Source organism: Bubalus bubalis, chromosome 22, assembly GCF_019923935.1.
Source record: "Bubalus bubalis isolate 160015118507 breed Murrah chromosome 22, NDDB_SH_1, whole genome shotgun sequence".
NCBI lineage: Eukaryota > Metazoa > Chordata > Mammalia > Artiodactyla > Bovidae > Bubalus > Bubalus bubalis.
The window spans coordinates 37,590,097-37,603,112 of NC_059178.1; the positions used below are offsets into that span (position 1 = coordinate 37,590,097).

General features: G+C 41.3%; 1 protein-coding gene across 1 annotated transcript in view; it reads right to left on the minus strand.

The window, feature by feature from the left end:
- KLHL14 (kelch like family member 14) overlaps nt 1-13,016 on the minus strand; it is a 108,852-nt gene that overhangs the window by 16,955 nt on the left and 78,881 nt on the right. The window contains exons 3-4 of the mRNA XM_006054835.4: nt 6,662-6,751; nt 86-164 (exon numbers count right to left, since the gene is read on the minus strand). Coding sequence (XP_006054897.1) covers nt 86-164; nt 6,662-6,751 — 169 coding nt within the window. The remainder of the gene's footprint in view (nt 1-85; nt 165-6,661; nt 6,752-13,016) is intronic.

A 13,016-nucleotide genomic window follows, 5' to 3' on the forward strand; every position in this document is an offset into this window, starting at 1 on the left:
ATACCTTATCATGGAAAATCATTCAGTATCCTTCCTTCAGGTAAAGCGGCCACAAATGTTTCAGACACAAGAGATAAACACTTACCGTTCTTGCATAGGCGGAAGTTGTATCCAGCTATTAAACCGGGGGTCATATCGGCTGACAAAATTTGTACTGTGTTTTCCTGTAAAGATATATTTGAGACACTTAAAACTTAGATTCCTTTGTTGTTTTGCACATTGAATAGTGTTTTATAAGATGCCCCTGTTCTCTGGTTTAACAAACAGATGAAAGTTAGGGGGACTATCTAACATGGTATGAAAATGAGGAGTCAGAACAAAAATCTATGTGCCACTTTAAATATTTTTCTCCTTTTTCTTCTTTTCTCCTCTACTTTTTTTTGGGGGGATGAGTTAGAATAAAAATAGTGAAGTGAAAGTAATAATAAACATAATTCAACCATAATAATAAAAGCAGATATATTTATCAAACTAGTTTTATCCCAAAGTTAGGGTAAAATTTCTGTGTTTCTGTATTTGCGTTTTAAAAACATGATTAAAAACACTAATCATAGATAATCATTATCTAATCATTTATTCCAGAGACTACCTTGAGTGATATCTCTGGTTATAGTCTTTTTGATTTTTTTACGTGATTCAAGAATTCGAGCCGTGGTAGAGACCACTCTGTCTCCATGGAAATGATAGCTCTCACTACAATAAGAGTTTGCATATGAAACCAGATGTAGCCTATGTCTGTCAAGTAAGTTCTGCTTTTGCATTTGGGGAGCACAAAGTTGCTGTAGCAGGTAGGTTTGCTGAAATGTGAAACATGAGTCCTCAGAGCTGGTTATTTAATAACCAGGTTATTTCCTCTGTTGAGCCTAAGAAGCATAGTAATGTCTCCAATGTGTCAAAATGAACCTTATTGTACATACAGATTGACACCAAAGCAAGAAATACAAGCAAAGAGTGTGTTACATTTTCTTTGTACCATTTGAGATGATAATCATCTAAAATACCTGAGGTCTTAACTCTAAAAGTCTGTTTTTTGTTAATATATGTAGAACTAACCATTGAAATATAGGTACTAAAATTCACTGCAGGAATAAACAGATAGGAGTGTGTGTGTGCGTGTGTGTGTACATGCACTCACACAGGCATGAATACACCACACAATTATTAATTGCACAAATACACACTGAGCACCCACTATGTGTCTTACCTATTCTAGGTCTGGGACTATATTGGTAAACAAAAAAGACAAAGTTCCAGTACTTACAAAGGAAATAAATACAAACTTGTAAATTCATCAAGTGAAGATGAATGTTATAAAGAAAAATGAAGGGGGGATTGATAAAGGGAAACTCCGTTTCAGTACTATGGGCACCTGTTCACAGATACACTCTGAAAGTCATGCAAATATCTGCAGAATTAGAGTTTCAGACAGTAGGGAAAGTGAGCATAACCTCTCCCTGGGCTGGCCACGGGTTCAAAACCAGCAAGACCGCTGGGGCTACTTGGACAGAAGTCAGAGGTATATGAAGGTCTGGACACAGTGTGCCTTGTGGACTGATGCTGATTTTTGTCGTTTCTTCTAAGAACATCAGGAAGTCACTGGAAGGTTTTGAGCCAACGAGGAACGTGGCCTCACTTCTCTGTTAGCGTGACCACTCTGGCTGCTGTGTAACAGGTAGACTGTAGAAGGGCTGCTCTGGAAGTGGGGGACCTGTCAGGATGCCGTCACAACAATCAAGGCAAGAGCTGGCTTGAATGAAGGTGGAGGCAAGATATGGCCATATTGGGATCTACTGTTTGGGCACAGCCAATACAATTTTCTGATAGACTGAGCATTGGTGTAAGAAAAGGTAAATAATTAAAGATGACTGCCAGAATTTTAGCCATAGTAACTGGTCAGAGGGGCTTCTCTGGTGGCTCAGTGGTAAAGAATCTGCCTGCCAATGTAGGAGACGTAGGTTTGATCACTGATCTGGGACTATCCCCTGGGAAGGAAATGGCAATCAACTCCAGTATTCTTGCCTGGGAAATCCCATGGACAGAAGAGCCTGGCAGGCTGTAGCCCATGGGTTTGCAAAAGAGTTGGATGTGGCTTAGCAACTAAAACAACAACAATAACAACAACAACTGGTTGGAAAGTGATGCAGTTTGCTGAGGTGGGGAAGACCAGGCAGGAATAGTTAAGGGTTAGGGAGAGAAGCCATGAATTTTGTTTTGGACTTAATCTGCAGAATCCTACGGGATCTCAAAGTGAAAGTTGCTCATAGGCCACTGGCTAACTGAGACTGAGTTATTATTTAAAATCATAGAACAGGATGAAAATCTTTAGTGAGAGGATATGGAAATGGAAGCTAAAGAGTCCTGGAAATGAGCTCTGGGGGAGAAGAAGAAAAATCAGCAAAGGAAAGGAACTGTCAGAAGTAGGAAGGAAAGTATGGTGGGAGTTTGGAAGCCATGTCAGCTAGAGGAGTGAGGAAGGGAGAACTGACCACGGGATTTGGAAACTCGGCAGTAACCATGACAAGCCTTGTTTACACAGCGGACAGGAGGGGATGAAAGCCTAAGTGGGGACTCAGGAGAGACTAAGATATAAGAAAGCAGAGGCAAGAGGACAGGCAAAGCTTTTAGGGCTTTTGGCATAGAAAGATGAAGATGATAGCTGGAAGATGCAGCATCAAGAGAAATTTTTATTTGGTTGTTGGTTATGTTTTTAAATTCAGAAGTACTCCAAAGTCCTTGAGAAGGCAAAAGAGAATGAGAAGTAGACTTTAGTTTGGAGCAGAAATAATAATAGGAGGGATTGGTGCTGCTGCTGTGCTAAGTCGTGTCTGACTGTTTGCAACTTCATGGACACCAGGCTCCTCTGTCCATGGTGTTATCCAAGCAAGAATACTGGAGTGGGTTGCCATTTCCTTCTCCAGAGAATCTTTCCAACCCAGGGATCGAACCCAGGTCTCCCACATTGCAGGCTGATTCTTTTACCATCTGAGCCACCAGGGAAGCCCAATAAGAGGGATATATTTATCTAAAACATATGGGTAGTGGGACTTCTCTGGTGGTCCCATGGTTAAAATTCGTCTTTGCATGCAGGGGGTGGTGGGTCGATCCCTGGTTGGGGAGCTGGGACCCCACATGACTCGAGGTCAAAGAATCAAAACATAAAACAGAAGCAGTATTGTAACAAATCCAATAAAGACTTTTAAGATAGTTCACATCCAAAAATCTTAAAAAAAAAAATATCTGGGTAGCAATGGATTTGGTAGTAGCAAGATGAAGATTTTACTGTTTAATTGCTTCTATTCTCATTGGACTATGAAGCAAGGCTATCAGCTGAGAGTGAGGAGGGAGATTTTGGAGAAAGAAGTATCCGAGGAAAGACAAGGTGTCAAATAATTAACCCAGAGGGTGGAAGAGTGTATTGACCAGGGAAATTTAGTAGTGTTGGCTAGTAGCCAGCATGGCTGTATGATTTTCTATGTCTCCATTTAGTTGCTCAAGGGGAGGAGAGAGATGGAAAGAGTTGGGCTGAACCAGGACCAGGGCTTTACCAGGCAAGAATAATAGGAGAGATGGACACAAGGGCCGCAGGTTTGTGCACTAATGTGACTATAAGGGTGGGTGATAGACTATAAGCTCAGTGAGGAGGGAAGTATGGGCACGAGGAGCTTCCCTGGTGGCTCAGATGGTAAAGAATCTGCTTGCCATTTAGGAGACCTGGGTTTGATCCCTAGGTTGGGAAGATCCCCTGGAGAAGGGATTGGCTACCCACTCCAGTATTCTTGCCTGGAGAATTCCATGGACAGAGAAGCCTGGCGGGCTACAGTCCATGGGGTCACAAAGAGTTGGACATGGCTGAAGTGACTTAGCACACATGGACATGAAGGGATGATGGACAATGAAAATGTGAAGGAGGTGGCATCTCCATAATAATACTGGGGAGCTGCTACATACAAGGGCAGCAGAAAGTAAAATCTGAAGACACCCTTTAAAGTGGTGAGTTTAAAGCATGTGAGAGTGAATAGAGAAATAGAAAAGCTACCTGCCTCCAATAATATGGAGCATAAGAACAAAGGTGGGGGACAGAACACAGTTCCCATTGGACAGAGTGGCTGGACTAATAGTCCTCCCAGAGAACAGTCAGACTTTGATTAGAAAAGAAGCTGAAGGGACATTTAGGGGAGAGTTTAAGGATTATAGGGATATTGTTGATATGCAATCATGAGTTCCAAGGATTGCATGGGAGGATTTGGATCACCTGGTTGGGTGTCAAATCAAGTTTTATTTGGGGATTACAGAAAGAGTTGGGGATTACAGAAAGAGCTAAGAGTGCCAGAAGAAGTATAACTCCAAAGACATGGATTTCACAAAGGGAGGCTCCAAATCAAGGAAGGATTATGTCTAGAGTTGGTTTGTAATCAAGTTTTTGTAGAATTTACAATCATTTCCCTGTAGAAAAAGTCATTCTTGATAGTCATGTTCCAAGATTAATTCCCAAATATATCCAGAGATGAATATTTTTAAGAGGAATGTAGAATACACCCACCACGAATAAGAATGTTTCTCTGTGATGCTTGGTTTAGAGTTTCCATTTGGAGGAAGACATGTGCCTCCTTTCAGCAACGGGGCGTAGGACCTGCACATGCTGAGCACTGGTGGTAGAAATCAGCAATCGGCTTTGCTTATTGGTGGTAAATGGTAGTGACCATCACTCAGAGAAAAGGCTGAGCTAACCACTCGTGTGATGTTGATGGAAACTGAAGAAAGAGCTTTCAGAGGCAAAGTCAGTGGTACGGAAAAGAGGCTAGGATGAAGGATGAGGAGATAAAAAGAAGAAAGATGTTCTGAAGTTGGCAAAGGATGTCCAGAGGGGATAATAAATCTCAGAAGGAATGAGTGAGGTAGAGTGAGGACAGTGGGATAAAATGAAGACAGTTATTTCCTCCTGTGCCTTTCATTGACCCTACTTAGAGGCCTGAGAGGGTGGCCACAGGCAATGGAATTCTGGATTACTCTTCACTTCTTTAGTTTCTTCTCGTCTTTTCCATTTTCTTGTAACTCTTCCATTTCTCTCTCTTTTTTTCTTATGATGTCCAGTCACCAGACATGATTGTTGTCTATCTCTTGAGTGATAAAGTGGGGGCAAGGAGTGGCAGTTTTTAGCCAGTGGTAGAGGGGAAGGAAGAAGAAAGGAAAGGAAATCTCCCATGGGCAGTTTTTCTGGGGGAGTTAATATTGGTAAGTGGCAAATGTAAACTGTTTCTCTGTAAGTTGGGGCATGACAGAATATAGGCATTTATATTAGAATATTACAAAGCAGTCTATCACTAACGTCATTAGGAACAAGACCTTCCAGCCTTCCCCTGTCATGTGTTACTTTTCATCTGGCTTTCAAAAAACAATTCTGCACGTTCTTTCCTAGATAAACCTGCTGGCTTTGCACTCCTTTCTCTTACAAATGTTCCACTCTGTTCAAAACACTTCCAGGGAAGAAGAGGTTAAACAGGAGAGTTCATCGTGGATTATATATCTACCAGGGCTTTTTTGTTTGTTTGTTTGTTTTTGGTAACATATGGAATCCGTCATTGCAAAGAGAAGTTAGAAAAGACATAATAAATAAATTTTTGTTCCCGATCCAAATCTGTTTCTCCTCAAAGCCCAGAAACTGTCTTTCTAACACTGAAAGATATGAGCCAACAAGGCAGATCTTGGGAAAGACTGTCCCTTTCTCTTCAAAGAAATATTCTTGGAGGGTAGCCTGGGCAGTTTTCCTTTAAGATTTTCTAGAATGAACAGATGTAACAATTTTCTATAATTTGCCTTGGTGCAGATGCTGAAAGAGAACATTCACCATAAAATATATGCAGTATATGTAATTTCAGCTGGCTGTTCTGGGGTTTTAAAGTAAAAATGTGTACCTGCAAGCTGTTTTATGGTTTCTCAGTCATAATGATCTCTGTTACAGAGAAGGCTACAACGGCAACCCCTCCTTCACTTGCAAGGTTTCCAAAAATATCTTGATACTTTTGCGTGTTCTGCAAGGCGCAGCAAGGCGCAGTGTTCTCCCCGTGTTGGGTTTGGGAAGAGTATTCAAATGTTTAGTTTCTCTTTTTGACACAACTACAGAGTAATTGCATCAATAGGGAAGATGGTGGATAATCTGTGGATGAAGCCCTTGCAAAAGATGCTGTAGCCCGAATAGGCTTTAAGTAATAAAGGCTGCAGAGGAACTTCAGCTAAGGTTACCTTCAGCACGACGGCAGATGATGTTTACTTATTGAAACTGTGTGTTATTATCCTGATAAAACGGGAGAAAATTGGTGGAGAAGGTGGTGAGCATTCTTCATAGCTGCCACTTGCTACCTGCCTCCAGGGAGTCTGGGCTTATGCTGGGGGCATTCCTCAGGGGATGGATAAGGAGAGGGGGCTGGGCATCACGGCGAAGCCAAATCCCCAGACAGTCCATGAGTGAACGCACTGCTGCGTACCGTCCTCTGCCAGCTCAACGGTTGACCCTCCCTCCAATCGTCAGCCCCCATCACCGATTACTTCATTTGTCCCTGCTGCACAGAAATATGTTTTCCACGGTAATTACAAGATGGATTGCCACCAGCGCCTCTCATCACATACTTGTTGAGCATGTACTACTAAGTGGTTCAATAGTTACCATTAGGGTTCCATTGGTCCTCTCCACCCAACACAAACAGGAAGTTTTCCACCTCCACGACGCAGTGATGGGCACTGTTGTAGGGCATGACTAGAATTGAGAAGGGAAAAAAAAAGGACATATGAAAATTTTCATCTTAGGACTTGGTACCCTGGTTCACGAGTTATGTGCTTTCACCAAAATGCACAAAACATGAGACTAAGTCGGAAGGGAGAAGAGCACACACACAGCAGAGCGGGGCACCCCCAGTCCACAGGGCTCAGCAGTGTGTTTCCAGCAACTGCCAACCCCACCCCTTTGGGTGAATTTTACATAATATTATTCCGCAGATCAGTCAAGAACAACGTGTCAGGCTGCTTTCGATTCTTAAGTTCTCCTCACCTGCCTGCTGATGGGGATCGCAGTCTAAAACCATGAATGACACTCCCCAACGGTCAGGGCTGGGGGTTCCGTCTTGGAAGAAATCCCCCAGCATCCACTCGGAGCCATTAAGCTGCTCTGCCCAAACTTGGCTTGCTGGCAATCTTTCCATAAACAGACTCAGGGTGCTTGGCTGTTTTCTATTCCACAGCAATGAGCAAGCTGAATTTCCATACAGTTTTAAGTTTTTAAATTAAGGTCCTGCTGATTTAATGCCTTCTCCAAATGTATACGCTTAATTTCCTGTACAATGTCATTAGCAGCACAATCACACATTTTCTATCTATCTGCTTAAGAGCTCTTCTGGAACAAAGATAAAAACTGTCAGGAATGTCACAGATATCCATTCCCCTCGTCTTGCCCTGCTCTGCCCCAAATGCAGTGCCTATGAAGAGGGGCAATGTGATTCAGAAAACCCACCAAAGCCAGGTTGCTCTGGATCTGTTCTCATGCACATGTTCGTTGGGGAGACACACAGGACCAGAATGGGACACCCCTGTTAGCCCGTGTGTGCAGTGCTGTGTTCGTCTCTGCTATTATTATATCACATGGTGAATGTAAACGTGCATGGCATTAGCTGTCACACCACGGGCAGTGTGGTTTGGGCCCAGTGACACCAGTAGGAAAAATGATGTCCTTGTTCAGCTCATCATATGGGCACCTTAAATCTAGGTGAGGACAAATGGGGAGGTGATATGCATGTTCAGCCAGGGAACTTATTGCTTGACACGGATCAACAGAGCACTTAAGAAACTAGTGCAGTGGGAAATCAATATGAGTCAGGGCCAGCTCGTACTCTGTACTCTTTTGCCAGTGGTGGGAGAAAGATAGGGAGACAGAGAGAGACAGACAGAGAGAGAGAGAGACGGAGGGAGAGAGATAGGGAGACAGAGAGAGAACGAGCCTATCTTATAACCCAGTTTATCTGAGATGATACATATCTCTCATTTCCCTTTGTTTTTAATATCTTCTATTTTACTTAGAATGTACTTATGCTGGGTAAGATATGTATACAAAAATAAGGAGAAACTGGCAGAGCTTTGAATCCTTATAACAACAGCTCCAGAAAGAGCAAATGAGATAGCTTAAGCCTCTTATTAAAGGATTTTAGGAGTTTTTCATTATTTTTATTAGGTATTCACTTTTACTGTGAATATTTACTGTTTCTGAACTACAGCCACAAGGGAGATGGCATTGGTATGGAAATCCTGGATTTTTGGGATTGAGTAAAAATTGGGTGTGCCCTGGATTTTCGTGGCCCATGAATTAAGTCAAATGATTTAGGGAGTTATCTAGGGAATGTCCTTCTGTCCCTCAACCTTCAGTTATCTCATTGGAAAACACTTTCAACCACACAGCTCCTGCAGGCTCCACTCCTCAGAGTCCATCGGGGCAAAGTATATGTTGAGTTTGTGGAGCAACTAAAATTGGGTGACTGGTTATACATTGAACACCTTTTCTTCTTTTCTTAAATTAATTCATCATTGTTTTCATTATGATGCTGGTTCCAAAATACCAAGCACAAAACTATGCTACTCATATATCATGTATACCATGTGTATTGTGAACAACCTGGTTCTACTCTGGTTTATCATAACGTCATCTGCTCAGGGTGAACTCAGCACAGGTTGTTTCACCTGGATGCATCTATTCATATGAAACATAAGTGTAAGAACAGAGGCCACTGGGAACTCCCTGGTGGTCCAGTGATTAAGACTCCGCACTCCCAATGCCGGGGATCTGGGTTTGCTCTCTGGTTAGGGAACTAGATCCCGTATGCTCGCATGTTGCAACTAAGACCCTGAGCAGCCAAGGGAAAAAAAACAATAAGAACTGACTATAACCAACTTACTTACAACAATATTTATTTTACAGTTTTGGTCAATTCAATGCCCACATTTTATAAATAATAAAAATTGTATTATTTTCTTTTTAACTGGAAGTCCAGCTTTATATTAATAATAAAGCACAGACTCTGAAAATAGAACACTAGTTGTGTTTTGTTCTTGTCATTTACTTGCTCCCATTCAGGCAGAAATTAAGTGAAGGAAATAATACGTGATTTATTCTTAAGCCTCTTTCTCATTTGATTACCCCTATTGTTAAGCTTTGTGCAAACAAATGAAATTATTACACTAAACTATTGAATCCCTCAAAATAAGAGAAGACAAGGTCTTTGAAATGCTCATATAAAGGCTACTTGAAGATATTCTCATTTATCTACCCATTTTTTTACTCTTGTTTTAAAACCTTGCATGCTATATTTCTTGGTTCTTTCAGTATCTTCATTCCTGAATTATTGTGAATCAAGAAACTATACATACACACAGAAAATCCTTTGAGATGATTATCAATGTAAAACTCCAAATCTATTAGAAAAATGTTGCCAGGAAATCAGTGTTTGAGTTTTGCAGAAGATCTCATTGCTTTGACTTCTGATTAAGCCCGAAGGAAAGCAAAATAAAGAAAGCAGTGAGCAAGACAAAACATCTGTTTAAAATGACACGGGGTATGGCAATTATTGATTATCTTAAATAACAAGAAAGACGTGCCCACTCCCTTCCACATTTCTCTAGGGGTGGACACGGGCCTCGCCCTGCCAAGCAGGTATCATAAGAGAAGTTTGTACTCCCTGTTCATATACAGCCCGGTGTGAGTTTTTAGCGTGTCAGTCAGTGAGTTAGAGGGAAAGGGTAAAGAGAAGCTAATCAGGATGAAATGAGATTAAAGGCTGTCTAATTTTACAGCGACTGTGATCCATCAGCCACTGTGAAAGTGACAGTGGAAATGAATGATGGAGACAGACAGGTGGGGCTGTACATTTCACTGATTTATCCTCAAATGCACTGGGCCTTATTTTATTGAGTGAACATGACCGCATTTATCATTACTGTCATCTAAACCCACTTCCCTCCATTTAAAAAGGTCACTTTACTCACAGGGAGTAGGAGAGAGGCACTTTCAAATCAGATTTAAAATCTAATAACACGTGTTTATAAGGCCCTTTGTGAGAAGTCTCAACTTCATTAAACAAACTCAAAATGCTATAAGGAAGGAGAAAAACAGCCAGAAAACTGAAAAAGAAGAAACCTCTGGTCATCTGAGGGGTTCATTCAGTCTCTAAATGTGAAGCAGTTTGTATCATTTTTGTTTTCTCACTCCAAACCCCTGCTATTCTATTCTAGTTTGGGAAATTTCATAAACCATTTGCATTTAATATTTTTTAATTAAGAAAGTAGGAAGCAGGTGATTCTATAAAATAAACTTGGAGAGGATATTAAGTCAGACTATTTACTCTGCAGAATGACTGCTCAGCACACACTGAATAGATGTTAGTCATTGTTACAAGTTGAATCCTTGCCACAATTCACTTACATACCTGCTAATTGTTTTCTCATAATTTTAAGGCCATAACAATCTCAGTAACACAAATTCTTTTACCCTTTTCTGTGCAGTGCAATGAAATGTCCTGGGATGTTATTCACAGAATTGGTCTTTGTGGATATGAAAACGAAGAGTCAAACTCTCAAGAGTATTTTGTGTTACTTTTCACAGCAGGAACCACCATTAACCAAACTTTGCGATGTGCCAGGCATTGTGCGGGTTCTCTATATGTATATGTATATATAATTATATTTATATATATGTGTGTGTTTGTGCTCAGTCATGTCCGACTCTGCAGCCCCATGGACTGTAGCCCACCAGACTCCTCTGTCCACAGGATTTTTCTGGCAAGATTACTGGAGTGGGTTGCTATTTCCTCCTCCGGGGATCTTCCCAATCCAAGGATTGAACCCACATCTCCTGCGTTGACAAGCAGATTCTTTACCACTAAGCCTCTGGGGAAGCCAATATTTGTATATAGTTACCTATATTATATTTCTGAAAACATAGCAAAACTTGTGTTTTGTTATTACTGGCTCTTATTCAGGCAGAAATTACATGAAGGAAATAATACATATTATAATACACGATAAAATATAAGACATGATAAAATATATATTTTATTTGCCTATAGCTTTCATTTAATACAGCTAACTACAAGGGTTGCATTAGTGATTCACTTTATTTCTGTAAGAAATACTGAGGCCTTGAGAGGTTAAGTCACTTGTTGAAGGTCAGACTCAGCTAATGAATGGCAGAGATAGAATCCCAACACAGGGCTATCTGGATCCCAACCCACGCTCTCATCCATTTCACTCTACTGATTTTCAATAGGTATGTTCATCCAACCAGCAAGTAATTACCGAGTACCTGTGTGTTCAATGATGGTGTTCCTGAAAGTTCTGTATAATTTTTTGGTATCGAATCGTATTTTAAATATTTATTCTTTTCATATTTAAAAGGATCCTTAATTAAAGTAAGTTGACACTCCGTTATATTTTTTCCCTATAAATCCACGTATTCAAAGAGTGGATTTTCTGAAAGTAAGATACATGTTTTTGATGGAGCCAGAAAAACACTGACCGAATCAGCCAGGCAAGGATGGGGAGAGTCTATTGGCAGAGGGTTTTTATCTTTTGAACAAAAAGGGCATATTTCAACCTTGCAAGCAGATTCAAAGTACCTTGGGCCCAGAGGCCCTTTTCCTGGCATATAAAATGTACAGGGGTCTTGCTGCCTTTATGAAGATCTTAATCTGCTAGAGATCCACATCTCTGTTTTCTCTCATATTTTATATCTTAGGAACATATGCCTCTTCGAACAGTAGGTATCCTTTGCAACCACGGATTTGCACGAACATCCAAACAAAAGACTGCATAGGGCTATGCCAAGTTTATAGGATGACTAAAGATGTGGTTATTGAATGTTTATCATTTCAAGTAACATTTATGAGCACTTTGATTTCCTTTTGGCCTCAAATACATAAACTTGCAAAACTGTCAAATATGAAATAATTTTTGGAAAAAGTAATTATTGGCCGTGTTTTTGTAAAAGTACAGTCTTGTAAAAAATAGTGATCTGCAGGAAGAATAAGTTTTCCTCAAATCCCTCTCAACCTTTCAGTTCCCTACTGCAGAGGCCAGCCCTGTTGTTTTCTTGGATTTTTCTTCCAGAGAAGTTATATATATGGGTCATTTTCTTTAATACAATCGGCATAGCATTCTATGGGCATACTATTCAGTACTTTGTTTTTTTTGAACTCAAGAAAACATTCATTTATTCATTCCCCACCAATCAAAGATCTGTTTGGCTGCTACCCTATGCCAGGCAATGCTCTACTTGTTGGGGAGGTCATGACAAACAGGATCAAGGAATATTGTGGTCAGGGAAAGCATGTAACTAACATGGACACAAATAATAAACAGGCACTTCTATTTCAAAAGATAAGTGCGTTGAATAAAGGTGGGTTTCCCTGGTGGCTCAGATGGTAAATAATCCGCTGCAAATGCAGGAGACGAGGGTTCTATCCCTGGGTTGGGGAGATCCCCTGGAGGAGGAAATGGCAACTGACTCCAGTATTCTTGCTGGGAAATCCCATGGATAGAGGAGCCTGGCAGGCTACAGTCCATGGGGTCGCAAGAGTCAGACAGGACCTAGCGACTAAACAACAATGACAACAAGGAAGAAGAATAAAGCGGGGTCCATGGAGAGGGAGAGTGAGGAATTTTGACAGTGGTCAGAGAGGCTCTTTCTGAGCAGATGACTTTTGAGCAGAGACCTGACAGAGTGAGCAAGGCAGCCACATGGGGTGGATGCAGGTATAGAGGCAGGAATAACAAATACCTTGGCCCTGGAGGCACAGGTGTGGCGTACAGCAAGTACAGCAAGAAGCCCAAGGACAGAGGATCTGAGATAAGGTCTGGGAGGGAGACCGAGGCCAGATCTGTGCGACGGTGCAGCCTTGGTCAGAGGATAACCCCTGGATTGCCTACCATCCCATTCTTTTCAACAGCCACGCTGTGCTCCATCTGAGGGGAATCCTGGGATATGT